Consider the following 27,107-nt stretch of genomic DNA (forward strand, 5'->3'; position numbering starts at 1 on the left):
AAAGAAGTGGAGCCCGCCATAAAAGTTGGACTGCCGATATTGATTATCGAATAATGTGAATGGATGATTCAGTGGTTCTCCGAGTCTCCGGTCTTTCTCCGCTCCATCCTGAGACTTGCCCGTTTCATTCCCCCAACACCTTCCTTCTCCTCGTCTCAAACTCTTTCGTTTCCTTCGTCTTTCTCTTATTATTATTCTTATGGTTATTCTTACTGACCACGTTCACTTCTACGCATCTATCTTTCCTCATCTTTAAATACAGTCGGCTCTTCTCATCCACGCTGTGCCCTCCACCGGGCACTATGACCACCTCTAACGGGCCTCCTCGCCCGTCGTTTAACAACGCGGATCACCCGGAAACTCGGGATCAGCTGCTTGAACATGATGCGACTCTGATAGTCTCCAACTCGGTCTCTCTGACCCTTGGAGGCGACTCTCTTTTGATTGTCGGTAAGTCTCAGTGCGCAATTGCTCTTCTCGAGTCCCTCACCAAATTTCCGTGTTAACGAAATACCGGCATTCGCGCAGATGAACGTTCCATGCGCAAAGCCGAGCGTGGGTGTTGCGGCATCGCCAGCAAAACAGCCAAGCCCACTCACTCCATTGCACTTTACAATGTCTTGGACGCCGACCTGTCGCCCGAGGGCCTTACTATCACTTATGCGGAGCCGGCCTCCAAAGAGGATGTCTCCGTGTCCGCCCTGCGATATCCGTTCGCACCGGAAGAAAAGGCTGCGGTAGAATCCTGGACGAACAAACTCTTGTCCGTTGCGTATGGCACCGCCAAACGATACAAGAGACTCAAGGTTCTAGTCAACCCATTCGGTGGTCAAGGCCACGCAGTCAAATTGTACACCTCGTATGCAGCTCCCGTCTTTGCTGCAGCCCGCTGCCAAGTGGACGTGCAGGAAACAACGCATGGAGGCCACGCCGTCGAAATTGTGGAGCAACTGGACATCAACGCATATGACGCCATCATTTGCTGCTCCGGAGATGGTTTGCCGTACGAGGTTTTTAACGGTCTTGCGAAGAAGCCTAATGCCGGTGAAGCTTTAGCTAAAGTTGCCGTTGCAATGGTGCCTTGTGGGTCCGGAAACGCAATGGCCTGGAATCTTTGCGGAACGGGCAGTGTCTCAGTGGCGGCTTTAGCCATCGTAAAGGGTATCCGGACGCCTATGGATTTGGTCTCAATCACGCAGGGGAAGACTCGCACGCTGTCCTTCCTGTCACAATCCTTCGGTATCATCGCGGAATCCGACCTCGGCACGGATGATATCCGATGGATGGGCGCTCACCGTTTCACCTACGGGTTTCTCAAGCGCATCATGCGCCGCGCAGTGTATCCGTGCGATCTGGCAATTAAAACCGTGATGGATGATAAACAAGCGATCAAAGATCATTACAGTGCTTACGCGCAGAGCCAGCCTCCTAGTCGTCCGGATGAGGATACTGCAGAACAGCCAACCGGGCTTCCCGAGCTCGCGTACGGCACCGTGCTAGACGAGCTGCCCAAGGACTGGGAAGTTATTCCAGCTGAGAATCTCGGTAACTTCTATGCGGGCAAAATGGCCATCGTGTCCAAGGATACGAACTTCTTTCCTGCCTCTTTGCCCAACGATGGTCTGATGGATATCGTCACCATCGATGGTACTCTCAGTCGTCTGACCACGCTCAAAATGATGACCGCCATCCCCGAAGGCGAATTCTTCGATATGCCCGACGTCAAAGTCCGCAAGGCTCTTGCGTATCGGCTTGTGCCCCACGAAAAGAAAGGCTACATCAGCATTGACGGAGAAAGCATACCTTTTGAAGCTTTCCAAGTAGAAATCCACAAGGGCTTGGGCACTGTGCTGTCGAGGTCGGGACACCTTTACGAAGCTGAAGGTCCCAAACCTTAGACATTGGGGATGATACAAGCGAAAAAAAAGTAGCGGGTGGTACTTTGGATGTCATCGTTTCTTTTCTCTTCATTCTGGTCTTCGCACTCTAATGATACCCTGGCGCAAGACTTTTTTGTTTTGGCTTGCTTTACTCTCGGTTCAATTAGGTCATGCTTTCTGTATACTAGACAGCAGTGCAACCAAGATGGTTGCATAGCCCATAGAGTCATATAAATATACATTGTTTCATTCACATGAATATGTAATAGTCCTAACCCGACTCAGACCAGCCCGGGAGGCTAATCAATACAAGCATTGCGCACGCTGCCGTCCAATTCACAATTCTATACACTTTTGATCAAACAGAGAAAAAAAGAGAAGAGCCATTAGGATTTATACACATAGATATGAAACACCTCAATCAAAACCATCCCACTCCTCATCACTACTCTCCTCCACCACCTTCCTCTCCTTAACCCCCCACTCAAACAACCGCTCATCATCCAACGTCTCCGCAGCCCGAGTCCGCACAGGCTTATACCCACTCTCCTTCTTCAACTTCTCAATCGGCCTCAACAAAAGCTCCATGGGCACTCCGCCCTTGATCTTCTTCGTCTGTTGCCCTTCCTCCGCCCCTTCAATCTCCTCAAACTCCAACACCTTCTCCAACTCATCAATCCAGATATCCATCACATGGTACCGCAATCCGTCCGGTCCATGCGGCATCGGCACGTAATCCTCCTTCTCGTTCATGGGCGGTTGATCCGGGTCGAAGTTCAATGGGCACAGGGGTCCTTCTTCGATGATGTTGATGTAGGATTCAAGGGCTGTCCAGTCTTGGGGTTCGGTTGATGTCGTTGACTCTTCGGATTGTTGTTGGGTTTGTTGTTGTTGTTGTTGTTTCTTATTCTTGTTGTTCTTCTTGTTCCGCTTCGAGGATGTAGGCTCTTCTTCTCTTTTGCGCTTGCCGCCGTTTGTGGATGTGGTGGTGGTGGATTGGGGCTTGAGAAGCACCTCGAATGCAACGCCCACGTAGCAACGGATCAGGAATAGGTACTTGTCTAGACGGAGACGGTCGAGCGAGTGGAAGTCCCGGCCGATGGTTATCCAGAACGCGCGGAGGAAGCGGTGCAAGGTGCTCCGGGGGAGGGTTGGGACGAGGCTGTAGCTGAGAGTGCGGGCGAGGGCTTGTTGCGTTAGGGGACGGTCGGAGTGGTAGAAGCCTGTGGTTTGGTGGTGGTTAGTTGGGAGTAGGGGAAGAGGGTGGATTGAGGGCGTGGCGTACAGAAGAATAGACCCTTCCACAGTTTGAGGAGGTCGATGAGGGAGAGGTCGGTTTTGCTGCGGAGGAAGAGTGTGAGGGAGTCGGTGGCTTTGTCGCGGATTTTCTTGTCTGTGGAGTTTTTTACTTCGTTAGATTTGGTTTTTCTTGGAGGATATAATGGGTAAGTGAGAGGGAGGGGTATGTACCGCTCGAGGCGAGATCCCGTACAAAGGGAGTCTTGGTCACGTCGGACATGGTGGTGGTTTCTCGAGTCGGAATTGATTCGAGTATGGTAAGTCGGGAGACTCGGTTTCTAGGTATGTGGTGTTCGCGAAAGCGAGGCGATTGATGTGCCTGCGCTTTTCAGAGTGTGGATTTCCTTGGTGGTCTCTGGACAATGGTGGTTTTGAGAAAGTCCTTGAGATTGATGAAGCTATTCGTAACTTTTTTTTTCTTTTTTGGAGATATTTTCTGTTTGCATTGTTTGATTTGGAGTGTGGCTTGATTGGCTGGTTGTTTTTGGATGCCGGTTATGGTGGGGCTGGTGTGGGGAAGGCGATGGGCTATTGTTGATCGGGTTAGCAAATCATTCACTATCTATCTACATATCATGGTGACTTTGGGATGAGGTATACATGCGTGTAAATGATGGAGGAAGGGATGGTTATAGCGTCTATAAAGAGGATTTAGATTGTAGGATCTAGTATGTAGAGTATATGGCTCTTCCTCAGTTGAAGAGCGTTCCTACCTATCTTAGTATCATATTGATATTCGCTCTTTCCGTTTGTCAGTTCTAAGAGGAAGGCCCATCTTCTCTCTTGTCTTCTTCCCTCCCTTCCCTTCTCTTCTCATCTCCTCTTCCTATTTAACTAAACGCCTCAATTCGACTCTTCAACTCGACACTTCATTGACCTGTTGGTATGTACAGCCTGGTTATCACTGAGCTGAGTGTCTTCGTCTTGTTATCAAGTCATAGTTCTAACATGCTACAGAATCACCGCCACCACCACCGTCAACAACAACAACGACGACGACGACGACGACGACGACGACAATAACAACAACAACCTCACCACTACCACCGTCAGCCGCCATCAACGACAACAACAACAACAACAACAACAACAACAACTACGGTAACAAAAGCACAAGCTTGTTGAGTATCTGCCACTCCTTGTTTCTGTCAGTCACTGATGCTTTACAGGTCATCCATTTATAGCTATTGGCTAGCGAGAAAGTCACTGACGACACGATAGTTACGACCTGGGTGATCACCCATATCTATCCGGACCCGCAGCATCGGAGCGCCTTGTTGCTGCGAAGTGCATCCCACTGTGGTTGCAAAACCACTCAGCAACGAGGCCATTGCTGTGCCAGAGTGGTGCACTGGGCTGGGCTGGGCTCACACTCGTCGCCCTGCCCCCCAGGCGGTCCTTGATAACGCCGACATTGCCAGAGGCGCTGACTACTGGCCCAGGCTCAGGCTTGGGCCACTTATGTGGTCAAGCGCCTCTGTAGATTTTGATAGCTTTAGATAGCTTTTCTCCTTAGCTAGCTTGTATCTTTAGGTAGCTTGTATCCTTAGATAGTCTGTATCCTTTAGATAGTCAGTATCTTTAGGTAGCCTGTATCTTTAGATATTTGTATCCTTAGATAGTCGTATCTTTAGCTAGTTGTATCTTTAGATAGGTCGATAGCTTAGATAGGCCGATGAAACTATCTCAGCATAGTGGAGGCACCAGAACGATGGCCGGGCACCTTTACGCGGTGTTCTGGATAAGTAGGCCGGTTCGAAAGAACCTGCTGAAACTAAGACCCGGCCACTTAGCGTAGTTTGATACATTCGGTGATGGGCTGCGGGCAGGATAATGGTCGGTTGTTTGATTGTGTGGCGTTATCCTTAGTATCTTGAGTCATTCGCATTGTATACCAATCTGATCATTCCTACCCGCCTATTCCGGTAACTTCTAGCCCTTCAGTGGAAATTATTGGTAGATCATCAACCCCAGACCTGCAGTGGTCTAGAATCCTGCATCTTAGGATTTGATGTCCGAAAATTGGGACTTGAGCTTCTCGGGCTATATTATTTTAAAGCTAAAGTTCCTGCGCATAATTTTTCAATACAAATAGTATGCCCGATGCAAACTCAATGTGTGGAGGGAAAAAAGAAAACCACGCATCTTCCGCATCTTCCGCATCCGGATAGTCACATCCCAGCCCCTCCAGGGACAGAACCACAGCTCAACTTCCAATTAGCAGCCCTCCCAGCTCTTCCCTTGCTCTTGTTTGCTCCACTGATTGACTTGAGGGCGTCGAATAGCAGCATCATTGGGATCAATGGCTCACCCGGTCTCCCGTCGTTACACGGAAGGTTACGGGTGACATCATCACTTGCAACGTGCAACAAATGGAAACGTCGAGCGTCCTGAATCTTATTTGCATCCCCCAAACTCTTTGTCAGTGAATGATGTCGGCAAAGCGAAGATCCGTCTTCAATTGAGGGAAATTGGCCATGGGAGGAAGGCACGCGCTACCCAAATTCTAACAGGCTATTTGCTCACCTGAACTTCCTGAAATCATTCACACCCCCGTTTTGTGCTCTTAAGGCCAATTCTTCTTCGCCAGCTTCTGCTTTTTTTTGTCTTTTACGGTGGGCTCTACCCTTGTGTCCTGCTCTAGCCTGCCAACAGCCTCATCTTCAAAGATGGCGCAGCTTGAGGAGCCCGACGAGAGCTCGCAGCCCAGCTCCTCTAAATATGAGGAATTGGCTTCTGGACCGAGCAACTCTCAAAGACCACCGCGATTGACGCGCAATGAAAGCTCCTTCATGGAGAATATGGACCCTGAGCAAAAGGCTGAATTGACCCGCTTGGCTTCCAATTTTCCAAGGCGCCAGAGCACTCTCGATTCGACTGTCGATGGACCGGTTGAACGAAAGGACACCCTTGAAGGGCTGGAAATGGGCGACCCAGTCCTTGATCCCACAAATGACCAATTCGATCACTACAAATGGGTTCGCATGGTGCTGAAGATATTGGACAGGGAGGGAATCCCTCGACCTCCTTCGACTGGTGTCGTCTTCCAGCACCTTAATGTCTCGGGCTCAGGTTCCGCCCTACAATACCAGAACAACGTGTCTTCAATTCTTCTCGCCCCTTTCAGGCCGCAGGAGTACCTGCCTTGTGTGCAGCGCACTCCGGAGAAGCATATCCTGCGCGACTTTGATGGCCTACTTAGAAGCGGTGAGCTTTTGATCGTTCTGGGACGCCCTGGGAGTGGCTGTTCAACTTTCTTGAAGTCTTTATGTGGGGAACTTCATGGCCTGAAGCTCCGCAAAAGCTCTGAAATCCAGTTCAATGGTATCTCCATGGAGAAAATGCACAAAGAGTTCAAGGGCGAGGTGCTATACAATCAGGAGGTGGATAAGCATTTCCCGCATCTCACTGTTGGTCAAACGTTGGAATTTGCCGCCGCCGCGAGAGCGCCCGAGAACCGAGTACAAGGCGTTACTCGACAGCAATATGCTAAATACGTTACCCAGGTCGCTCTGACTATTTTTGGCCTGTCACACACGTATAACACAAAGGGTGCGTCTTTATTGTCGAATGCCAAGCCGTTGAATGTTCATTGTATACCTAATGCTACCTCCAGTTGGCGATGACTATATCAGGGGTGTATCAGGAGGCGAACGAAAGCGAGTTAGGTATGCTTTATCCCGGATCTAATTTCTCGAATTGACCTAACTTGACTGCAGTATTGCTGAGATGGCGCGTGAGTCACCATGCCACTTCAAGAGTATAGCTAGCGGTTCAGTTGACATGCTTCAGTCTCCGGGGCACCTGTTGGGGCTTGGGATAATAGTACAAGGGGCCTCGACTCTGCAAGTGCTCTGGAATTCGTCAAGGCTCTACGGGTTTCAGCAAACTTAGCCGGTACCTGTCATGCAGTCGCGATCTATCAAGCATCCCAAGCAATATACGATGTGTTTGACAAGGCAATCGTTCTATATGAGGGTCGCGAGATATACTTCGGTCCATGCGACGAGGCAAAGGAATATTTCGAGAACATGGGGTGGCTTTGCCCGCCGCGCCAGACAACCGGTGACTTCCTGACATCAGTCACTAACCCCCAAGAGCGTCAAGCACGCGAAGGAATGGAGAACAAGGTTCCTCGGACACCAGATGACTTCGAAACGTACTGGAAGAACAGCCCTCAGTATGCCAGGCTTCAGCAGGAAATCGAACAGCACATGAAGGAGTTTCCATTAGGTGGAAAGCATGAGCAACAGTTTGGTGAAATGAAGCGCCTGAAACAAGCGCGACATGTTTGGTCAAAGAGTCCCTATATAATCTCGATTCCCATGCAGGTAAAGCTTTGTACTATTAGGGCGTATCAAAGGTAATTGCTGCTACATTTCGTTTGTCTGTGAAGGAACTGCTGACCCTCATAGGATCTGGAATGATAAGCCTTCCACCTTGACAAACGTCATTGGAAGAATTGCAATGTCCCTTATCATCGGCTCAATGTATTTTGGGTAAGGCGTTCATTCTCTGCGGCTCGAACTTACGCTAAGACATCCAGAACACCAAATGCCACTGTGGGCTTTCAGAGCAAAGGGGCTGCTCTTTTCTTCGCTGTGCTGTATGTTACCCGAAAATGTGAAAAGTTCTTCTCTCAGAAGGCGACCATCGTACAATCCAAAGGATGAATTGGAGAATATGCTGGGCTGACTGCAATTCAGGATGAACGCTCTCATTAGCATTACAGAGATAAACTCGCTTTACGACCAACGGCCGATTATTGAAAAACAAGCATCATACGCTTTTGTCCATCCTTTTGCTGAAGCCTTTGGTGGAATTGTGTCCGATATACCCGTCAAATTCGTCTCTGCTGTGGTGTTCAACATCATTTTCTACTTCCTAGCTGGCTTGGTAAGTACATACAATCACTCTGGTGGACGTGGGCACAATACTGACTATGATGATAGCGTTACGAACCATCCCAGTTCTTTATATTCTTCCTGTTTACTTTTCTAAGCACACTTGCGATGTCTGGTATCTTCCGGACCCTTGCAGCTTCGACGAAGACACTTGCACAAGCAATGGCTATGGCTGGCGTCATCGTGTTGGCCATCGTCATCTACACCGGGTTTGTAATACCTACACCTCAAATGTCCTCTATTCCATGGTTCAGTTGGATTCGATGGATCAACCCAGTTTTTTATACCTTCGAGGCTCTAATTGCCAACGAATTCCACGGCCGACGCTTCACATGCTCACAGTTCATACCATCATATCCGACACTGACTGGTGACTCTTTTATCTGCTCCATTCGTGGCAGTGTTGCTGGTGAAAGGACTGTTTCTGGAGATGCTTACATCGAAACCCAGTACAACTATACGTATGCACATGAGTGGAGAAATCTCGGGATCCTCATAGGGTTCTGGATCTTCTTCACTGTGGTCTACTTGATCGCAACGGAACTCAACTCGGCAACCTCGTCTAAAGCTGAGTTCCTTGTATTCCGGCGAGGCCATGTCCCTCCCCACATGCGCGGCCTCGACAAAAAGCCCCAGGGAGATGCCGGGGCTGGTAGTGTTGCCGTGGCCCACAGATCCGCCGAATCAGAGAAGGATACATCTGCTCTTCCCGAACAGCATAGTATATTTACGTGGAGAAATGTTTGCTACGATATTCCCGTCAAGGGAGGCCAGCGACGTCTTCTGGACAACGTCTCTGGATGGGTCAAGCCTGGAACACTCACAGCTTTGATGGGGGTATCAGGCGCCGGGAAGACTACTTTGCTTGATGTCCTGGCAAAACGTGTTTCGATAGGCGTTGTTACAGGCGACATGCTTGTGGACGGAAAGCCACTTGACAGTAGCTTCCAAAGGAAGACAGGATATGTACAACAGCAGGATCTGCATCTTTCTACAACAACTGTCAGGGAAGCACTGCGCTTCAGCGCACTTCTACGCCAGCCTAAGTCGGTTTCCAAGAAAGAGAAGTATAAACACGTTGAGGAGGTTATTGAAATGCTTAATATGCAGGACTTTGCCAGTGCTATTGTCGGAACACCTGGTGAAGGTCTTAATGTTGAGCAGAGAAAATTACTGACAATTGGTGTGGAGCTTGCCGCTAAGCCCGCGCTTCTGATCTTTCTTGATGAGCCAACTAGTGGACTGGACTCACAAAGCTCTTGGGCTATTTGTGCTTTCCTCAGGAAGCTTGCAAATCATGGCCAAGCAGTGCTCTCCACTATTCACCAGCCCAGTGCGCTATTGTTTCAGCAGTTCGATCGCCTTCTCTTCTTGGCAAAAGGAGGGCGGACGGTTTACTTTGGAGATATAGGAGAGCAGTCACAAACCTTACTGACATATTTTGAGTCAAATGGTGCAAGGCCATGTGGGCCGTCAGAAAACGTAAGTGCTCTAATGATCTAATGACCGTGTGATGCCTTATGCTGATGATGAAAAGCCCGCCGAGTATATGTTGGAAATTATAGGTGCCGGTGCCTCTGGCAGAGCTACCAAGGACTGGCCAGCTGTTTGGAACGATAGCCAAGAGGCCCATGATATTCAAAAAGAAATTGATCGGATTCACCAAGAGAGAGCCTCTGCCCCTGAAACTGGCAATGACGATGCGCAGAAAGGAGAATATGCCATGCCGTTCCCCAACCAGCTGTGGCACGTAACCCATCGTGTCTTCCAGCAGTATTGGCGTGAACCTTCCTACGTATGGGCCAAGCTTATTTTGGCTACTCTTGCCTCCTTGTTCATCGGTTTCACATTTTTCAAACCCGATAGCAACATGCAAGGGTTTCAAGATGTCCTGTTCAGCGCATTTATGCTCACTTCGATTTTCTCAACTCTGGTGCAGCAGTAAGTACATCGTACTACATCTTTCGACAACAGGCTGATGAGGCTTCAGGATAATGCCAAAATTTGTGGTTCAGCGGTCACTCTACGAGGTGCGAGAAAGACCCTCCAAAGCGTATTCATGGGCAGCATTCCTTGTCGCCAACGTTCTGGTTGAGATACCCTACCAAATCCTCGCCGGAGTCATTGCCTACGCGTGCTACTACTATCCAATCTACGGAGCCAATCAGGCATCTCACCGACAAGGGCTCATGTTACTCTTCGTCGTACAATTCTACATGTTCACCTCGACGTTTGCCGCTTTGGTAATTTCCGCGCTGCCTGATGCCGAAACAGGAGGTTCCATCGCCACGCTCATGTTTATCATGGCTCTGACGTTCAATGGTGTTATGCAACCACCCCAAGCACTGCCAGGTTTTTGGATCTTCATGTACCGGGTCTCTCCACTGACCTACCTGATTGCGGGTATCACGGCAACAGGGTTACACGGACGGGCGATTCAATGTTCTAGCGAGGAGATGAGCGTATTCAATCCTCCCTCTGGTCAGACCTGTGGCCAGTACATGGCTCAGTATTTGCAAACTGCGGCGGGGACACTTTCTAACCCAGCAGCGACTCAAGGATGTCAATACTGTCAGCTGCAGAATGCCGATCAATACCTTGCAACAAGTGAAATTTGTACGTTCATGTATTCCCATTTGTCCTTTACCTTTGATTTATGCTGACGAATCTAAAGACTACAGCCAGCGCTGGCGGAACTTCGGAATAGGATGGGCATATGTGGGGTTCAACATCATGGGTACAGTCGCCTTGTACTACATGTTCCGGGTCAAGCACTACAACCCCACTAGTCTGGTCAGAGGCGTGGTACAGGGCGCAAGGGTGGTCTGCCGCGTGTTCAAGAGACGATCCGGACAGACGCCCAAAGGAAGAGAAGCCGAGAACGGAAAATTGTTCTAGGGTTCTAGGAGGGATAAGCATGATCTACATGTCACGGGGTATTACGGTTATATTCTGTGGTCAGCATTCTGCTGACTATTTTTCCCGGCATATTTTATGCTTGCCATGAAATATAAAACACATCTGTTAAATAATAAGCAGTAATACTCAGTTAGTCTGCTTGTATGTATGTGCTACCTCGTTATGAGAAACAATCCTGCATATCATCAAGTTGTCCTTGATAGAGGCTAATAAGAAAAAATAAAATAAGCAGCGAATCAGATAACGCAATGGTCCGCAGCTTAAGCATCATTGGTCTAGTGGTAGAATTCATCGTTGCCATCGATGAGGCCCGTGTTCGATTCACGGATGATGCACAGCAATTTCTTTTTTTCATATTTTTTCTATCTCCAGATATTATTATCTCAGTCCATTGGCTTTTTTGATTTATTTTCCTTTTCCCCCTTTTTTGCGTCTTTCTTTCCGTTGGCAATATACATACATGTACCATTGTCATCTCCGTCGTCAGCATGTTGCTAATATTTTGCGTGGGGCATCGAATCCTCAGCTACTAGTGGGGAGATGGCTCAGCACGATTACTATATTATATATATTCCCGCTGAAGCATTGGCAATGGTTATCAACCAAGCTAAGTAGTAAGTACTACTAATGGATAGGTATAAGAAGAGTAAGTTCATTATCCGAGATGATAAATAATAGAATGATAGTACTACTGCAGGGTAGGAATCACAAATTTACTATCATTACTGGGTAACTAGTGGTTTTTTTAGAGGTATTATTAAGTGTGAGGAACTATGTAATTGTTAATTAAGGTAATAAGTAAGTACTAGACAAGAAGGGAAATTCCATCATGAAAAAGCCATGTAATCAATCAAACAATCAAACGAACACTAATTGGGGTATTGTGCGGAACCAAACAAATAGAAAATGGACGTGAAAACAGACATGATCGAAGTGATGATGTCTTGACATCTGGGAATGAGGAAGAGTAGGTTAGGTCTGGGTAGGGAGAAAAAGTCAGGCATGCCAATTCGATGGCAATGCTGTCGTGAGATAAGTCGGTGGGTAGGTTGGGGTATCGGAGTATTATCATCATTAAGTGAAAAGTTAGTCGGCCGCACGGACGGACGGATGAGGTGAGGTGAGGTGTGTTGTATGGCGCCGTGTTGTGTTGTTGCTTTGTGCAATATCAGACCGTAGATCAAAGTGTGGATTAGGTGGATCGGTCTCTGCAGGTTGTTCATGCAGGCAGGCTGTTAGGTTGCATGTGAGCTATCGCAGCCACGAAACTGTCAGGACACCGATTGTCGCGGGACAACGAGGGCGCTGATAACGTGGGCGGAATTCCATCCCTGGTCGACTAGGGGCACATGTTCCTTGAGCATTCTGCCTAGGTAGACGAATCTCACACGGTGAGTGCGCGGAATCTATACAACCGCTAGTGTTAGTACTGGAGTTCAATTCCGATTTGTGAGTGATCTGGGATTGAATTGCAGCTGACGTACCCCTGCCTCTTGTTGCACTTTACGGGCTATCAAGCCGACATTCATTGTCTTCACCACTGACAGGACGATATCGGGACCGCCTCTATCGCTCAATCGCGCACGAATGCGGATCAGATCACGCTCGCTAGTCTTGCCCTTTTCGTCCCGGCGACGTTCGATGTCATCGGCTATTAATTCATCCCCTGAGGCTTCGTCTGAAGATAGCTTGCCGTCATCCGTATCGAAGTCATCGGGCTCCTCGTCGGATCGCACGATATTCTCTGGGTCGCTCACAATGCACTGTGGTAGCCGGTAGAGTACACCTTGCTCGTCGTAACAGCCTTGGCAGAGATCACCGGTGGGGACGGTGATGCCGGCTGCATCAATGAAACTCTGCGCTGTTGCGAGATCACCGGCGCGCATCAAAGAGATGGCCGCAGACAAAGCCGCCCAGATCTCTGAACGACCTGTGACCCTGGTTTCGAAGAACTCGGTGCGCTCCTGGTCCAGTTGTGTGCGGGTCCATAGACGCCGTTTGCTATACCAAACGTGACGACGGATAGGCGCATTGTAATGCTGGCTCAGCGGGAAGTGTTCTGCCCTGATGCGGGGGGCGCGCGCCCTGGTAGATGAGTTGCCGGAGGTGAGCGCATTGCTTGTTGCGGCGGCTTGGGGATGAGAGTCTTCGGGACGGCGCTCTTCGGTAACTACCTGCGCTGCATAGGAAGGACGGCTATTGTCGCGCGATATAGAAAAGCAACAACCCTATAATTTTCAAAGATAGTGAGAATTCGAAACCCGGAATGTCATGTACAAGGACTAGGTGGAAGAGAGAGGAGAGGGTTGGCTGCAGAGAATGGACTTTTGAGATGACGGATAACAGGACGGGATGGCATACGACTCCGCATCGGGAAAATGTATAGGGTGCGGACATGGAGAAATCAAGGAGAACAGAAGGGTGGTTCTAAGACTCACCATGTTGAAGAAACAAGCTCAAGCTCCATCAGCCAAAGACAACCAGTCGCCAGAACCGACGGGGGTCAGTGGTCAGGGAAAGTCACTGCAGGAACGCAGTTGGAGATGACCAGATGAGGAGGGGGGTGGAGGGGGGTTAGAAGATGTGGTTCACGATGCCGGCGGGGGAGAGCTTATTAGACCAGCCTAGTCTAATGAGCCGTTCCTATCATAAATGGAGGATCCTCCCATCCAGTTATCGCAATCGGTCGTATGACCCGAAGCGGTGGAAACCCAGTTGCTGAGTGGTGGTGGCGATGCGGAGAGCTGCAGCGCAATGGCCTGACCAGCCACGATGCAGAGGCACAGAGTGGAAGAAAGAGAAAGAGAGTGTGTAGAAGAGAGAGAGAGAAATACGGTGACAATGATTGAGGAGAGAAAAGCAATAAAAAAGTACTGCTGATCGACCAGTGCTGAGGTAAATAAAAGGAACCAACCAGCGGGGGAAGAAGAGGAGGATATGACGATGACGGCGCACCGACGTGAGGGGATCAGCCCAAGGTTGACTGGAGGGTTCGCCGTCCTCTTCTTCGTGTTAAGCAAAAGTAGAGAACTTTAAGCGCGGAGCCTAGTTGATATTGCCAACTGATCACTCGCTCCGCAACGTTTCCTGCGGTGTCACCCTGTGCAGGTCTTGTCCAGACCGTTCTTTTGCGAGTTGGAGAGTTGGAGAGGGAGAAGTTTGGGGGGAAGGAGAGAAGTTGCAAAGGCGGCTTTCTCTTCCGGCTTCACTTGTATCGGATGTCACAGTTCCAGTCCTCCACAGGAAAGAAATTGAATAGAAAAGAGAAGAAAAAAGAAAAAAGAAATAAACAATTATTCTACTCTGATTGAGAATCTACTGCATATTTATTTTTTCTTTTTTATTATGCATCCATTGTCAGGTGGATCTCCTTTTTCTTTTGGTTTTTTATCAACCAAAGAAAACTTTAAGCGGTCGGGTACGTGGAAGGAGTGGGACTTTGCAAATATCCTCAGACGATCATTACGTTTCAAAGTCAATATTGGCGTTGCCTGCAGGAAATACGAAGACTGGGTGTCTATCTAGCTGTACAGGTCCAGGATCCCCCCAATATATCAATCAGCTCATTTCCTCATCCTCATCCTCATCTTCATCATCGCTGCCAAAGATCGCCTTGAACACCGCCTCGCCCGGCCGCTCCGCTTCTAATGCTTCGTTTCGCTCTGGCTCGACCACTACCGGCGCCCGACTCCCCGCTGGCCCTGATGACGTCGGTGAGGCCGCGTCTGCAGCTGCCAGAGATCCACCGCCAGCCTCAAGCATGAGTTGGTTCATAACATCCCGCGAAACTAACTCTTTCGGCCCGGAAGCGGTCTGGTAACCTGCCGATTGGAACCGACTCCCGGAGACGGGGGCTTCAGCGCGTCCCGATGGCGCACCAGGATCCATCTGGACATGCTCGGGGGGCCGAACATTGAATCGCTTGCACAAGAGACGCGTCGGGTAGAAAGAGATGCTACTTCGAGTCATTGGGCCAAACATGCCAATTTTCGCTGCCTCCACTGCAGGGTCCTCTGGTTTGGCTGCGGGCTTGCTAAGCAGAGGCTCCGCCGAAGGAGACCCGTCAGACTTGTCGGATGACTCTTTGGGTCCAGAACTGGCAGAGGTGAATCGCGATGCCATGAGTCCAGACATGGGCTTAAAGACCTCCGCCGCTCGCGCAAATTCGTGTAGTTCCGCTGCCCATTCATCGGTCGTTGATCCGGGGACCCGGTCCGGAAGGCTGTCACGGAGTCCAGCTCGTACTTGGAGAAATGTTCGATAGCGGTCCCGTTTGCTTAGATCTTCTGCATACGGCATCCAACCACTGGCTGCTCGTGTGAGTGCCTGAACGGCTACCTGCTTATCCAATTTGGGTACGAGATCCCACAAATCCTTGCGCTTCTCCGCCTCTGAGAGCTCGTAGCCTTTAGGGGCCTTTTCACCAAGAGCCGGCGGCAGATCGGTCTTTCCCGTAAGCTTCACGATCCTTTCCCGAGCCTCAGGAGTCATCCAATCGAATATGGACTTTCCGGGAAGTTGTGCTTCTCCCAAGAGCGCGGCTCTTGCGGTAGGATCCATTGACGAAGCTTTAGCTGCCTCCGCCGTAGAAACGTAGTTTGAGACATCCCTTTCCTGTGTCGGTGCTTTGCTGGATTTCCAATCCTTGGGAATTTCCGGTGGCGCATACTTCTTCTCTTGCGAGGATATTGAGAGGCTTGAAATGCCATCCGCAAGCAAGAATCCTTCCAGAGGCAAACGGCCATCAGAACACTTTCGAAAACCGGCGGCGCCCTTGGCGGCAATGACCCTTTTCGGTATGTATACGGGTTTGCTGCCAATAAGCGGGTTTGACGAACTGGAGAGTAGTCTCGCATCCTCGGCAGGTTTTGCTTTCTTTTTCTTCTTCTTGTCCCCTCCGATCACTCGGTTGTAAGATATCTGTGGGCCTAATGAATAAGGATCCTCATCATCCGAGCCAGTATCATTTAGCACACCGACGCCAAACGCCCCGCGTCGTGGTTCTTTCGCCTTGGGCTGCTTCGGCTTCCCCGGAGCCATTAGCCGCTTTCCGAAGAACGAATCATTATCCTCGTCGTCAGATTCGTTCGCTTTGGTTTGCCGAGCATCTAGGCGGGCCTCTCCCTCAAATCCAAGGCCCTTATGATCGGTCTTATGGATGAAAGCAACCATTGGCGGGTTTTCGGGCGCGAAGAGGTATGTTTGTTCGGCTCCTTCATCACGTTGCAACATACCGTCCCCGAGGTCAGCTCTACGCCGCACCTTGGGCCCAATTCCCTGGCCTTCTCGCCATCCCATTCTCTTCAGAAGTTTCACCCCCATTGTTTCTCCGCTCGTTTTCAGGAGGTCCATCAACCCTCCGCGGCGCGCCAATTCGGCATCTGTAGAACCAAATCCGGAGTACTCATCGGCGGTTTGCAGTCTCTTGGACTCTTCCGCTTCCCGAACATCCTCCTCATCCATAAAATCTTCTGGTCGCTGCTGTCGAACATCCTTGGCGCGGTTCTGGCGCGAAGACACAAAGGTTGCTGGAGTCCATCCTTCCTTCGACCCGACGGTGTTGAAGTACCTGAAGATGGGCCACCTTTAGTGTGCTGTCCAACGCTATTGATGAATCGTGAGCTCACCCGGCACTGAATCCACCGGTGAAGGCACCGTGTAGGCGTTTCCTTCCCCGGTCATCGGTCACCTCCTGCTTCCAGATGGGCGCATATGATCCGTCGTCTCGTACGCTATCGTCCAATGGGGGCAATGGGGTTCCGTATAACGCGTAGGGAGACTGGCGGGCCTGCAAGTCTGCCTCGAAGGCGGCGCGGCTCCTTTTACTGGCCATGGTGAAGGTGCAGCTCAAGGATGCAGCATGGCTGTTTCTGACGTCGACATATCATCAGTGTCTGTATTGTAGATCCTACGTGGATGAAGTGGTCTTACCACTACTTGTATATTTGGTTATCCACCTGGTGAGTGAACGAATGGAAGAGCACTAGAATGGTGACCTGGAAGGAAGCGGAAACAAGCAGACACTGATGATGATGAACGCTGCATGACAAGAGGCCGCGGGCGGAAGACATGTGACAAGGCGGACATGGAAAAGGCGCGTGCACCGCCACGTTTCTCTGTGGCTGGAAACAGTAACTGCAGCAGTACCTCGAAAGTAAGTACCTTTAAGCACCTGGCCGGATTTAATGTTTAAGTGTATCACACTCTATTCCTTCATTGTTGTGAAGCATGTGATGTGTCAACAGATCTGGGAGAGATGATATGATTTCAGGCTACGTGTGTTGGTCTTGTTCAGCTGGACAATTAATTAATCAGTAGAATTTGAAGAGACCCCAACAATATATATTGTTAGTGCTACGGGGGGGTACTACGTACTAAGTAAGTTCTTACTAGTCTGGCTGTTCTCGGATTAACCGCGAGATTGAGAGTGATGGGCCACGGGGGCGGATGACAGATCCAACATCAGCATCCGAAAACAGAACGAGGGCATCTGATGTCCACTTCTGCGACCGAACGTGCTTGGCAGATAAATCTGGACTCATCCGACCAACTTAATTTGGACCGTCCAGCAGGTTGAAATTGTCAGGACCCAGAATTGATGGTGATGATGATGAGTCCCCTCGGCCAGGTGATCATGCCCATCCGTGCCCAAAACACCGAAAGTCCGACGTATCAAATGGTCTCGTTCCACCGGCGGTCGGAGGAGAAGGAGTAGTTGTCAGGGTCCATGATCCGACCTGTAGGGGTGAGGTGAGATTGATGGAGAGGGGAAAGGACTATGGAACCAGACTATTGCCTGGGAGGCAACCACTATGTGATTCAATATAGTAATATAGTAATCTCGGATGGAGAACGTGCATGCAGCTGTCTAATTTCTACCGGGAGGAGAAGGGGGAAGAAGCAGACAGGAATGGAATCCCCGTCGATAGAGAAAATGAAGGGAAAGAAAAGAGTAAGTAAGAGGAACAGAACAAGAAGTAAGGTAACGATAAATATTTTTTTCAGATGAAGATAAGTGGATGGAAATTGCAGTTTCCATTTCCCCTGCGTAACTCGATGCAATCGCCCTGGTGATTCCGCCAGAATCCATGCAGCAGCAAGCAAATACGAGAGAAGGTCGCATGGGCATCATTTCCTCACCCTCCCGCTCTTGACTCTCACCCTCCTCCTTCTACTCCTCTTTTCCCATTCTCTCTCTTTAATTATCTACTCTAATCTCCAGTCCTCCATTCACTCTTCAACCTGAAGAAGAAGAAGAAGAAGAAGAAGAAGAAGTACGTCCTGCATTTTTATTTTTAAAAATAAGCAAGCCAAGCAAGACCCTTCAATTCCCTTCACACATTCTTGGCCTAGCAGAGTGCAGCGGAGATCAGAGACATTATTCGGGATATCCCCTCTTTTCTAGTGTGTCTTCCGGGAACTGCTATTCCTGGCTGATTCCTGGCTGGGCTTGTCCGGTCCTGGTCTGGTCTGGTTTCTGGCTTTCTCCGCAGCTGCCAGCCGCAATCCCAGCGTTAATCCAACAAACACTCAGTACTCAGTACTTAGTACTAAGTAATAGTAGTACTAGTAGTACTACACCCAGTCCGTTCCCACATTTCTCTTGTCTTGTCTCTTTTCTGCATTTCGCAAACTCCTCTTGTCCATTTTTCATTTCCCTTATTTTCCTCCCCCCCGCCCCTTTCACTCTTTTTTTATTTTGTTTTACTTACTCACTCTATTGTGGGTTGTATCTATTCACTCCTTTCTCCTATTTCCCTCCCCCCATCAGCTCCGCTAGTAGTGGTGCCCCGTCCCTTCTACTACTACTACTACTACTACTGCTACTCCTCCCCTCACACCAACCCACATCTCACCCCCCCTAATTTCTAGACCTTCCGAAAATACATGGGGGAGGAGTGTGTCAAGCCGTTTCACTGGAGACTAGACGTACCCACGCAGGCTGTCGCTTCCCTCAAAGTTGCTCCGTCAGCCAACGCCATCTCCCCCACTCGATCCCACTTGCTCCCCGACCGGTCTTCTGGCCTCCCTTTGGGCTGCATCCCGCCCTCACGCGAAACCCTCCCCTCCTCGATCACCAAGCGATCTTAGGGTGGATGAAGCGCGCTGAATCGTGGTTGGCTCGGAACTTCTCGTCAATTTCGTGCCCATCGTGATGTCCACTGCTGCTCCTCCCACTGCGTCACCCTCCGTCGTCCGAAGCCAGTCCATCTCCTCTCGCTCCTCTTCCCATCGTCCTCCCTCGTCTGATCTCCCTCACCGAACCCGAAGTGTCGCGGTCCGTCCCGCGACTGCCTCCCAGCCATCTCCGCAGCATCACCATCATCATCATCACTCGCAGAATCGCTATTCCCATTCCTACTCCAAATCTCAGTCCTATGATCGTCGCCCTCCCTCGAATCAAGCCGTCTTCGACCACATAGCCCGTCGCGATTTTGAAGCCTCCAGGGGTGCCCAACCCGTTCCGTTCCGTCGGGACTCCTCCAGGGAGCGTTCACAGGAGCGCCCCTCCACCTCCTACCGCTCGGAACAACCTTCACACAAACAGCACCGGAATTTGTCGGCACACGGTCATCAACGGGATAGCATCGACATGGCTACCGCGGGGCCCGTCATGGCGGAGGGTGTTGCGGGACATTCGCAGGCTGCTGCCGGCGCCCACCTGCACCCGACCAACTCCGTACAAACAAAGCGTCGCACGATGATCACAACCCCGTCGGGTCAATGGGCTTTGGGTAAAACACTGGGAGCAGGCAGTATGGGCAAGGTCAAAGTCGGAAAGAACATGGATACTGGCGAGCAGGTAAGTGATTCCATCTTGTCGTCCTTCGGATTCTTTCCGTTCATTCACTGATTCCATACAGGTGGCTGTTAAGATCGTCCCCCGGCAATCTACGGAGGAACACCGCAGCTCGCGCGAGGCCGAAAGAGCTGATCGCTCCAAAGAGATCCGCACCGCCCGCGAAGCAGCCATTGTCAGCCTCGTCAATCACCCGTACATTTGTGGTATGCGAGATGTGGTGCGAACCAATTACCATTGGTATATGTTGTTCGAGCTCGTCAATGGGGGCCAGATGTTGGACTACATCATCTCCCACGGCAAGTTGAAAGAGAAGCAGGCTCGGAAGTTCGCCCGTCAAATCGCCAGCGCATTGGATTATTGCCACCGCAATAGTATCGTGCATCGTGACCTGAAGATCGAGAACATCCTGATCAGCAAGACCGGCGACATCAAGATCATCGACTTTGGCCTGAGCAATCTTTTCTCCCCGAGGAGCCTTCTCAAGACATTCTGTGGCAGTCTCTACTTCGCAGCCCCGGAATTACTACAGGCTAGACAATATACCGGACCGGAGGTGGATGTATGGAGTTTCGGAATTGTACTCTATGTTCTGGTCTGTGGCAAAGTGCCTTTTGACGATCAGAGCATGCCCAAACTTCATGCCAAGATCAAGCAGGGTGTGTTCGAGTACCCGCCCGGGCTCACGACAGGTTAGCTGATCCCTTTGCCGTCTTTCACCTACGAAATGCTAATACTTCCTTGTAGAATGTCGCCATATAATATCGCGCATGTTGGTAACCGATCCCAAGCAGCGTGCCAGTTTGTCAGAGATAATGAATCACCCATGGATGAACAAAGGCTTCAATGGGGCACCCGACAACTACCTCCCATACCGTGAGCCGATACAGCTCCCCTTGGATCCGGAGGTGGTCGAGAAAATGACCGGATTTGATTTTGGATCCGCGGAATACATTACAACACAACTCACCAAAATTATCGAGTCGGAGGAGTATCAGCATGCTGTAAAGGCCATGGCTCGTGACCAACCTCCTCCCAGCCATACTGAGAAGAAGCGCGGTGTGTTCGACTTCTACAAGCGACGAAACTCGGCCAGCAGAGACACACTGTCCGCTCCCTCCGCCGAAGCTGTTCAATTAGGCAACGACCCGGTTAATGCCTATAGTCCCCTTTTGTCGGTCTACTACCTCGTAAAGGAGAAGCTTGACAGAGAGCGGGTCGAAGTTAACCCTGGTGCGCTGGGTGTTCCGCACGCTAGCGGGGACTCGATGCTCCAGATGCCAGACCTTCCTGCGCCAGAGGCCGCTCACACCAACCAATACCACGTTCCTGGAGAGAAAGATACCGGGAGAAGGTCTCGTCCTCGAGCAAGGACCCATGGTGACGATGATCTCAATGATGGTATCAAGAACCTTCATCTGGCCCCACAAGCAGGGCACTCTCCTGCGCCTCCTGCGTCGCAGCCGGAGACTCCGGTGAAGAAGGAGAGCACGGCAGCAGGTATTCTAAGGCGATTCAGTACGCGAAGGACCAAGGAGCGCAGTCGCGACCCGGAACGCGGCAGACTTGGAAGCCCACATACGCCGTCCTTGAATGTCCAGCCCCCTGCCGACTCGGCTTCGCCTCTTTCCAGAGGGTTTAGCGTTAAGAGAACCCGACGCGCGGACCCATCTCCGACAGCCGTTCACACGGCTGGTAGTCAACCACAGCACCAGGATCTTCTCAAGGCTCCAGGACCCGCCGAGCCGGCCTCGCGGTCCAACAAGTTCTTGGAGAGATCTGCAAGTGTGAACTCGGCAGACTACCGAGCTCGCCGTTCTCGCAGACACGAAGCGGATGCGGCAGCCCAGCCACCTCCCACTAGCGGCTCCGACTACGCGAACGTGCAGAAAGAAACCACGCCCGGAAAGGAGGCCAAGTTGACCCGTACACACACAGCCCGGACAATGTCACTGGGTCATGCCCGACGCGAAAGTATCCAGGCTCGGAGGGCAAGACGGGAAGCAACGCGCGAGGCCAACGTTCCTGAGGAGACCGACGCGGACATTTCGGGCGCCGGTACGGCATTAGAAAGTGCCAACGAAGGAGAGGACCTCTCCAAGCCAGTGTATCTGAAGGGACTTTTCAGTGTTTCAACAACCAGCAGCAAACCTCTGCCAGTCATTCGGGCTGATATCATCCGGGTCTTGAAACAGCTCTCCGTGGATTACGTCGAGATCAAAGGCGGCTTTAGCTGCCGCCACGCACCGAGCATCGACCTGGACAAAGTAGTAGATGTCGGACCCCCCAGCCCAGACCGTCAGGGACATGTTTCGGGCCATCGTCGCCGCATCAGCTTCGGGGGCTTGTTGAACCATGATGAGCGAGACGAATCGCGACACTACACGCCTCGGGGCCAGCGTCGGACTCGTGCTCCACCGGATCAAAGTTTCGTGACAGACTCTGAAGGCCCCGACGAAGATGATGGCTCTCGGGACCATCGTGACAACGTGGTGGTGGGCGAACGTGTCATGGGAGAGACTACAACCCGGGTGCAGAGTGATACAGGCGAGAACCTGGTCCTCCGGTTCGAAATTCTGATTGTCAAGGTGCCGCTGTTCTCGCTGCATGGTATCCAGTTTAAGAAGGTTGCAGGCGGTATGTGGCAATACCGGGAAATGGCCAAGAAAATCCTGGACGCTTTAAGACTCTGAGAGTATTGTGGATGGGGCGCCTGCACGCAGATTGCATATTATTTTACTCGGGCCAATCGGCTTGAACCATGAGCATTTGCATGAGCATCACGTGTTTCTTTTGTTCCTTTTCCTTATGTTAACTTTCGGTCTGCATAATCCTTGAGCTGGCTCATCGTCCCCGGTAGCGGTTTGTCGTGGTGTACATTAGAACCGAGCAGGATGCATCATGGATTTCCGTCAGTTTTCTCCCCCCCGAGTCTTTGAACCCTTGACCTGTTGTATAATTTCTGGGCTGTTTTCCTATGTTAGAGTTCTGTCTCTCTGCAGGACTATGGAGCGTTACCATGCGTAGGAATGTCGGCCCTGTTTCAGTCACATTGAAGGTTATGATATAGGTAGATTTGATGGCAGTCATAATACTCTGGTTCGTTGGCCATTTACCTGTGTCAGCGTTTACCTACAACTACAAAGCAACTCCTACAGTGTAGAGACCTGAGACCGAGACCTTGATAGGCTGTACTTGGCTGCCCCTGATGCAGATTTGAATGCATGTATAGACTTCTGGTAGCAATTCCGTTGTACGCTATGGCAGCAGCAGCTGGACAAAATAAGAACCTTCTAAGCAAACAGCATCTACTGTTCTGTCGATCCTTGATGACTTGATTTCACACTCTAAGTACGGTATATAGTTTGTGTGATTGCCGATTTAAACATTCACCACTAGTATATACTAGCCTTGATCGACTGGATACAATCTTACAGACCCACTAAGTTCATACCCCAAAGCTCATCTCATTTACAAGATATGTCGATCAGAAAGCGGAAGCCAGATTATGCACTTGCCAGCAGCCAGTTGGCCCCTTTAGCGTGATGCCGTAGGGTTTTTCTTGGTTAGTCTAGAGACCGAAAGGACGCCAAGAGGCGAAGTATAGGGTGTTGTGCAGTATCTAAGCATTATTGCATAACAGGGTACATTCAAGACCAGATCAATATACCTTATCTTGAAGTCCATGTAAGTTTACACAGTTCTCAAGTCTGAAGAGAACCTAAGTGCCAATTGTCTATAACTAACCTTGAACCATGTTTCAACATGATTAGTCATGACACGGATGACATGCCAAGAAATAATGCCACAAGCACAAAAGAAATAATTAAAGCCAGTTTGAATCGCTCTACTGTCTTTACTAGAGTGTTTATTTAGGAGTAATTTATCAGATACGATTTGGGATATATTATTCTATATGTTTATACGGTTTTATTACTTATTTTCGAAGATTTGTGGTATGTGCTGTCCTGATGCTTTTTTTGTCTGCATTTGTTGTTTTGGCTGGGCGGAACTATGCAAAGATAACACGATTAGCCCCCTTTATGGTTTCTTTCTCATTTCTCTCATAATCTTATTGGCCACAATGGCCAGTTTAGAATTGCTCGATCTATTTATCAAGTGGAATTCTGATACCACGAACGAGCATAGCAGCAGAAGTTCAGGATAAGGTATGATTCAGGACACATCTCCTTTATCTTTGTAATTATTGAAATATTAATATTTAATTTGTCAGTTATATTGATTTAGAATTGTATTGTCTGATAGCTAATATAGTTAAACTAATTAATTTATAAATCACCTGACTTATAATTGCCTAAAATAGCCTAGTCTCATTTCTAATTCACTCCTAACTCCAAGACTTGATTTTATTCTAAGATCATCTTCAGCAGCCACCAGTCTCATGGCTCCTATCAGCGTGTTTTTCTTGTGATAGTTCTATACCCATGAATTTACTGCCTACCTGAGCGCCTGTTAACTCTACCACCATGGTTATCGATCTTACGCTTGACTCGGACTCTGAAGAGAGGAATGAGGTGAGTTGTTCTTTTACGCATTTCCGCTCTTTCAAGTTTGGTTGGTGTCGTGTTATCAGGTGTTTTTCGTGCGGCTAGTAGTCTATCTAGTTTGTGAGCTAGCGGCTATACTGCGTGCATGGATATTTTCTGTTGTGAATACTTAGACAAAAGCCACAACATCTTTTACTTTCTTTTCTTCTTCAATCTCCCTGAAAGAAATAACATCTGACAGTCTCACACTTATTTTCTTTTTTGTTATACTTGAAGTTGAGACATGTTCTTGTGACCTTAACAATTTCGCTTCACTTCATTCACTGCACCACTCCTGCTATAGTTCGTGAGAGGATCAGCTGACTTGATACATCCAGAATCATGTGCCATCGTCAGCACCACATGTTCAGAACAACATCCCCAAGTCCCCTTCTACTCTCACCCACCGCCCTGCATCCTCAGTTCCCTCGAAACGAAAATCTGAAGATGTGGATGAACTACTGGCATCCTTCCTGCCCCGCCGGCCGCAGTCACAGCCACGGCTTTTTTCCCAACCACAACCGACTAACCGGGCCAATCAGCACGCCATCTCTATCGAAATAGATGATGACGATGAAGATGAGGACGTCAAGCCTATCCAAAGTCACCGCAGAGTCACAGCTGCTCGATCCTCTTCCTTTAACCCTAACACCGTTTCCTCTGCTGGAAAGGAAAACGGACCTCTGCAGATCAAGTCTAATGCAACATCTACTCGTTCATCTTCACCCTTCACCCTCGCAGCCACCAAGCACGAACCTCACCACAGCCAAGACGGGGATGAAGACAGAAAGCAGAGTTCCCTCTTAAGCACCCGCCGGTCCCTCTCCTTCCAAACCCCTAGTCCAGGCCCTATCTCTCTCAGCGTAGTAATCCCCTCGCCTTCTCGGCGCCAGCAACAGGAAATCGATTCAGCCGACGTGATCTCGGTCCCATCTCCAATCGGCCTCTCCGAGGACTTTTACCCAACCGACGCGTATGAAAAACGTGCCTTGAAGGGTGCATACCCCGTGGCCCGGAAAGTGGATCGAGCAACCATTCCATTCACGATCGGCGCCCCTGGCCCACTACTCACATCTAAACCGGATATCAACGCCCAGCTGCACCAGACCCTGCAGCAGAAGCTCGCAAAGATCCGAGGCCCTCAAGTAACCTTTGCATCGGGGGACCAGCACCAGCTAGCGCAGTTCGCAGCCAACTTTGAGTTTGTGAATGCGTATAAGCTACGACAAGGGGTCACGCCTGTCCCAGAGGAGTTCCTTGCGGGATGTAGCTGTGACGGATTCTGCGATCCAGCGAGATGTCTCTGTCTCAGCAAGGAAGAGGAGACGAATGACCCAATGGTGCCGTACAGGCGGGCCGACGATGATGGGCGATTGCTGGTTCTTACGCCGGAGTTCCTGAAACGAAAGGTCATGATCTACGAATGTAGTTCGAGATGTGGATGTGATGAACGCTGCTGGAATCGAGTAGTGCAGAATGGCCGGACAGTCCGACTAGAGATTTTCTGGACTGGCAACCGAGGGTTCGGTATGATCCATTCCCAACTCATAGTCCTTACACAAATCCCCCATATCTATATGTATATGCTAACGAAGAAGGAAAAATTAGGCCTCCGCTCCCCCGACCCGATCCGCGCAGGCCAATTTATCGACTGCTACTTAGGGGAGGTAATCACCAAAGAAGTTGCCGACATCCGCGAAGACGCGACATCTCAGAAAGGCCCCTCCTATCTATTCAGTCTCGACTTCCTCGCCACCGGCGAAGACAGCAAATACGTGATCGACGGACACCGATTCGGAAATCCAACTCGTTTCATAAACCACTCGTGCAACCCGAATTGTCGTCTGATTCCCGTGACCCGCAACCACGCCGACGATTACCTGTACGACTTAGCTTTCTTTGCGCTGAGAGATGTACCACCCATGACGGAGCTGACCTTTGACTATAATCCCGGCTGGGAGAAGGTTAGGAAGGTTGATCCGAATGCTGTGCCTTGTCTTTGTGGGGAGAGTAATTGTCGTGGTCAGCTTTGGCCGAATCAGAGGAAGGCGAAGAGGGGGTGATGGATTCCTTCTCCTTCTCCTTCTTTCTTTTTTCTTCCATTCACTCACTCTGCAACCTTTCAGCCCTCTTGTCGATATCGTCATATGACATGACATGGAGTGCGCGTTGAGTCGACGATCAGCCGTATTGATTGATTGCATTATGCCTGCTTCTACTGTTGAGATCAGGTAAAAACATGCCATTATCCCTTTCTTCTTTTTTGACCCCATGGTGTTGTTAGGCATCTTCCTGCGTTCTTGCCTCGCATTGCATATTATTCTCTGGGGAAGGTGTTCAACATACTCCATTGCTTTGTTTAAACTTTTGCATGGTGAAATTTCTTCGTCTTGATATCAGATACCCCGATGGTCTCAATTACATCTTCTTTCCTTTCCCCTTTTACTTTCTTCCTATTTGAGAATTACGGAGTTATGTGTGTGTGTGTGTATACTGGTGGCATTCAGAGAAGTAACAAACAAGTGGATACTGGATAAGTGTATTTTCAGCATTTTGTTATTGTTCTATCTTATGCTGAGATGCAGAAGATAGGTGGACTGAAACAGGCAAGCAAATTATTGAAGGAATAATGAAATGTTCATTATGTATGCTAATCTGCAAGATATGCATGCAGTTGCATTGTCCTGAATGATATGTCCATAGCAGGAGATATAATCAGATAATCGGATTCAAATGAGAATCATTATCAGAAAATAGA

General features: G+C 49.7%; 7 protein-coding genes and 1 non-coding gene across 8 annotated transcripts; 5 read left to right on the plus strand and 3 right to left on the minus strand.

Annotated features, from left to right (window-relative positions):
* Nucleotides 1–302: 302 nt before the first annotated feature.
* Nucleotides 303–1,898, plus strand: BO85DRAFT_484797 (putative sphingosine kinase (SphK); the record flags this gene model as incomplete). Its single annotated transcript, XM_025663259.1, has 2 exons — nt 303–450; nt 529–1,898. 2 exons carry the CDS (start codon nt 303–305, stop codon nt 1,896–1,898), a joined length of 1,518 nt encoding a protein of 505 aa, XP_025518968.1.
* A 142-nt stretch (nt 1,899–2,040) lies between these two features.
* On the minus strand, nt 2,041–3,559 carry BO85DRAFT_390742 (ribosomal RNA processing 1 family protein). Its single transcript, XM_025656783.1, has 3 exons — nt 3,351–3,559; nt 3,166–3,273; nt 2,041–3,103 (listed from the first exon to the last, which is right to left on the minus strand). The coding sequence occupies exons 1-3, from the start codon at nt 3,397–3,399 to the stop codon at nt 2,298–2,300; spliced, it is 963 nt and encodes a 320-aa protein (XP_025518969.1). The 5' UTR covers nt 3,400–3,559; the 3' UTR covers nt 2,041–2,297.
* A 2,289-nt stretch (nt 3,560–5,848) lies between these two features.
* On the plus strand, nt 5,849–10,981 carry BO85DRAFT_435366 (ATP-binding cassette transporter; the record flags this gene model as incomplete). Its single annotated transcript, XM_025658520.1, has 11 exons — nt 5,849–6,731; nt 6,796–6,847; nt 6,899–6,915; nt 6,972–7,542; nt 7,595–7,678; nt 7,726–7,785; nt 7,886–8,075; nt 8,132–9,565; nt 9,621–10,024; nt 10,074–10,699; nt 10,758–10,981. 11 exons carry the CDS (start codon nt 5,849–5,851, stop codon nt 10,979–10,981), a joined length of 4,545 nt encoding a protein of 1,514 aa, XP_025518970.1.
* A 285-nt stretch (nt 10,982–11,266) lies between these two features.
* Nucleotides 11,267–11,337, plus strand: BO85DRAFT_t56. Its single transcript has one exon. It is a non-coding gene; the product is annotated as a tRNA-Gly (tRNA).
* An 838-nt stretch (nt 11,338–12,175) lies between these two features.
* BO85DRAFT_185844 (ubiquitin domain-containing protein) lies at nt 12,176–13,545 on the minus strand. Its single transcript, XM_025654385.1, has 3 exons — nt 13,364–13,545; nt 12,487–13,230; nt 12,176–12,408 (listed from the first exon to the last, which is right to left on the minus strand). Exons 1-3 carry the CDS (start codon nt 13,397–13,399, stop codon nt 12,274–12,276), a joined length of 915 nt encoding a protein of 304 aa, XP_025518971.1. The 5' UTR covers nt 13,400–13,545; the 3' UTR covers nt 12,176–12,273.
* Nucleotides 13,546–14,560: 1,015 nt separating this feature from the next.
* Nucleotides 14,561–17,010, minus strand: BO85DRAFT_517270 (putative G-patch domain protein; the record flags this gene model as incomplete). The annotated part of the gene is made up of 3 exons (XM_025664896.1): nt 16,934–17,010; nt 16,630–16,872; nt 14,561–16,571 (listed from the first exon to the last, which is right to left on the minus strand). The coding sequence occupies exons 2-3, from the start codon at nt 16,833–16,835 to the stop codon at nt 14,561–14,563; spliced, it is 2,217 nt and encodes a 738-aa protein (XP_025518972.1). The 5' UTR covers nt 16,836–16,872; nt 16,934–17,010.
* Nucleotides 17,011–18,703: 1,693 nt separating this feature from the next.
* kin1 (putative serine/threonine protein kinase Kin1) lies at nt 18,704–22,571 on the plus strand. Its single transcript, XM_025654386.1, has 3 exons — nt 18,704–19,805; nt 19,867–20,494; nt 20,550–22,571. The coding sequence occupies exons 1-3, from the start codon at nt 19,158–19,160 to the stop codon at nt 22,493–22,495; spliced, it is 3,222 nt and encodes a 1,073-aa protein (XP_025518973.1). The 5' UTR covers nt 18,704–19,157; the 3' UTR covers nt 22,496–22,571.
* Nucleotides 22,572–24,206: 1,635 nt separating this feature from the next.
* clrD (histone-lysine N-methyltransferase Clr4) lies at nt 24,207–26,894 on the plus strand. The gene is made up of 3 exons (XM_025654387.1): nt 24,207–24,337; nt 24,688–25,876; nt 25,958–26,894. Exons 1-3 carry the CDS (start codon nt 24,290–24,292, stop codon nt 26,410–26,412), a joined length of 1,692 nt encoding a protein of 563 aa, XP_025518974.1. The 5' UTR covers nt 24,207–24,289; the 3' UTR covers nt 26,413–26,894.
* Nucleotides 26,895–27,107: the final 213 nt, after the last annotated feature.

The sequence above is a fragment of the Aspergillus piperis genome, assembly GCF_003184755.1.
Source record: "Aspergillus piperis CBS 112811 unplaced genomic scaffold BO85scaffold_3, whole genome shotgun sequence".
Taxonomy (NCBI): domain Eukaryota; kingdom Fungi; phylum Ascomycota; class Eurotiomycetes; order Eurotiales; family Aspergillaceae; genus Aspergillus; species Aspergillus piperis.

Excerpts from the sequence above, each read along its gene's own strand:
- BO85DRAFT_185844 (XM_025654385.1), bottom strand. The coding sequence starts at position 13,399 with ATGTCCGCACCCTATACATTTTCCCGATGCGGAGTC. Across the intron at positions 13,231-13,363 it reads CATTTTCCCGATGCGGAGTC|GGTTGTTGCTTTTCTATATC; the intron begins GTATGCCATCCC and ends TGAAAATTATAG. Across the intron at positions 12,409-12,486 it reads AAGTGCAACAAGAGGCAGGG|ATTCCGCGCACTCACCGTGT; the intron begins GTACGTCAGCTG and ends GCGGTTGTATAG.
- kin1 (XM_025654386.1), top strand. The coding sequence starts at position 19,158 with ATGTCCACTGCTGCTCCTCCCACTGCGTCACCCTCCGTCGTCCGAAGC. Across the intron at positions 19,806-19,866 it reads ACATGGATACTGGCGAGCAG|GTGGCTGTTAAGATCGTCCC; the intron begins GTAAGTGATTCC and ends GATTCCATACAG. Across the intron at positions 20,495-20,549 it reads CCCGCCCGGGCTCACGACAG|AATGTCGCCATATAATATCG; the intron begins GTTAGCTGATCC and ends ACTTCCTTGTAG.
- clrD (XM_025654387.1), top strand. The coding sequence starts at position 24,290 with ATGGTTATCGATCTTACGCTTGACTCGGACTCTGAAGAGAGGAATGAG. Across the intron at positions 24,338-24,687 it reads ACTCTGAAGAGAGGAATGAG|AATCATGTGCCATCGTCAGC; the intron begins GTGAGTTGTTCT and ends TGATACATCCAG. Across the intron at positions 25,877-25,957 it reads GACTGGCAACCGAGGGTTCG|GCCTCCGCTCCCCCGACCCG; the intron begins GTATGATCCATT and ends AGGAAAAATTAG.
- BO85DRAFT_390742 (XM_025656783.1), bottom strand. The coding sequence starts at position 3,399 with ATGTCCGACGTGACCAAGACTCCCTTTGTACGGGATCTCGCCTCGAGC. Across the intron at positions 3,274-3,350 it reads ACGGGATCTCGCCTCGAGCG|ACAAGAAAATCCGCGACAAA; the intron begins GTACATACCCCT and ends AAAACTCCACAG. Across the intron at positions 3,104-3,165 it reads GTGGAAGGGTCTATTCTTCT|GCTTCTACCACTCCGACCGT; the intron begins GTACGCCACGCC and ends ACCAAACCACAG.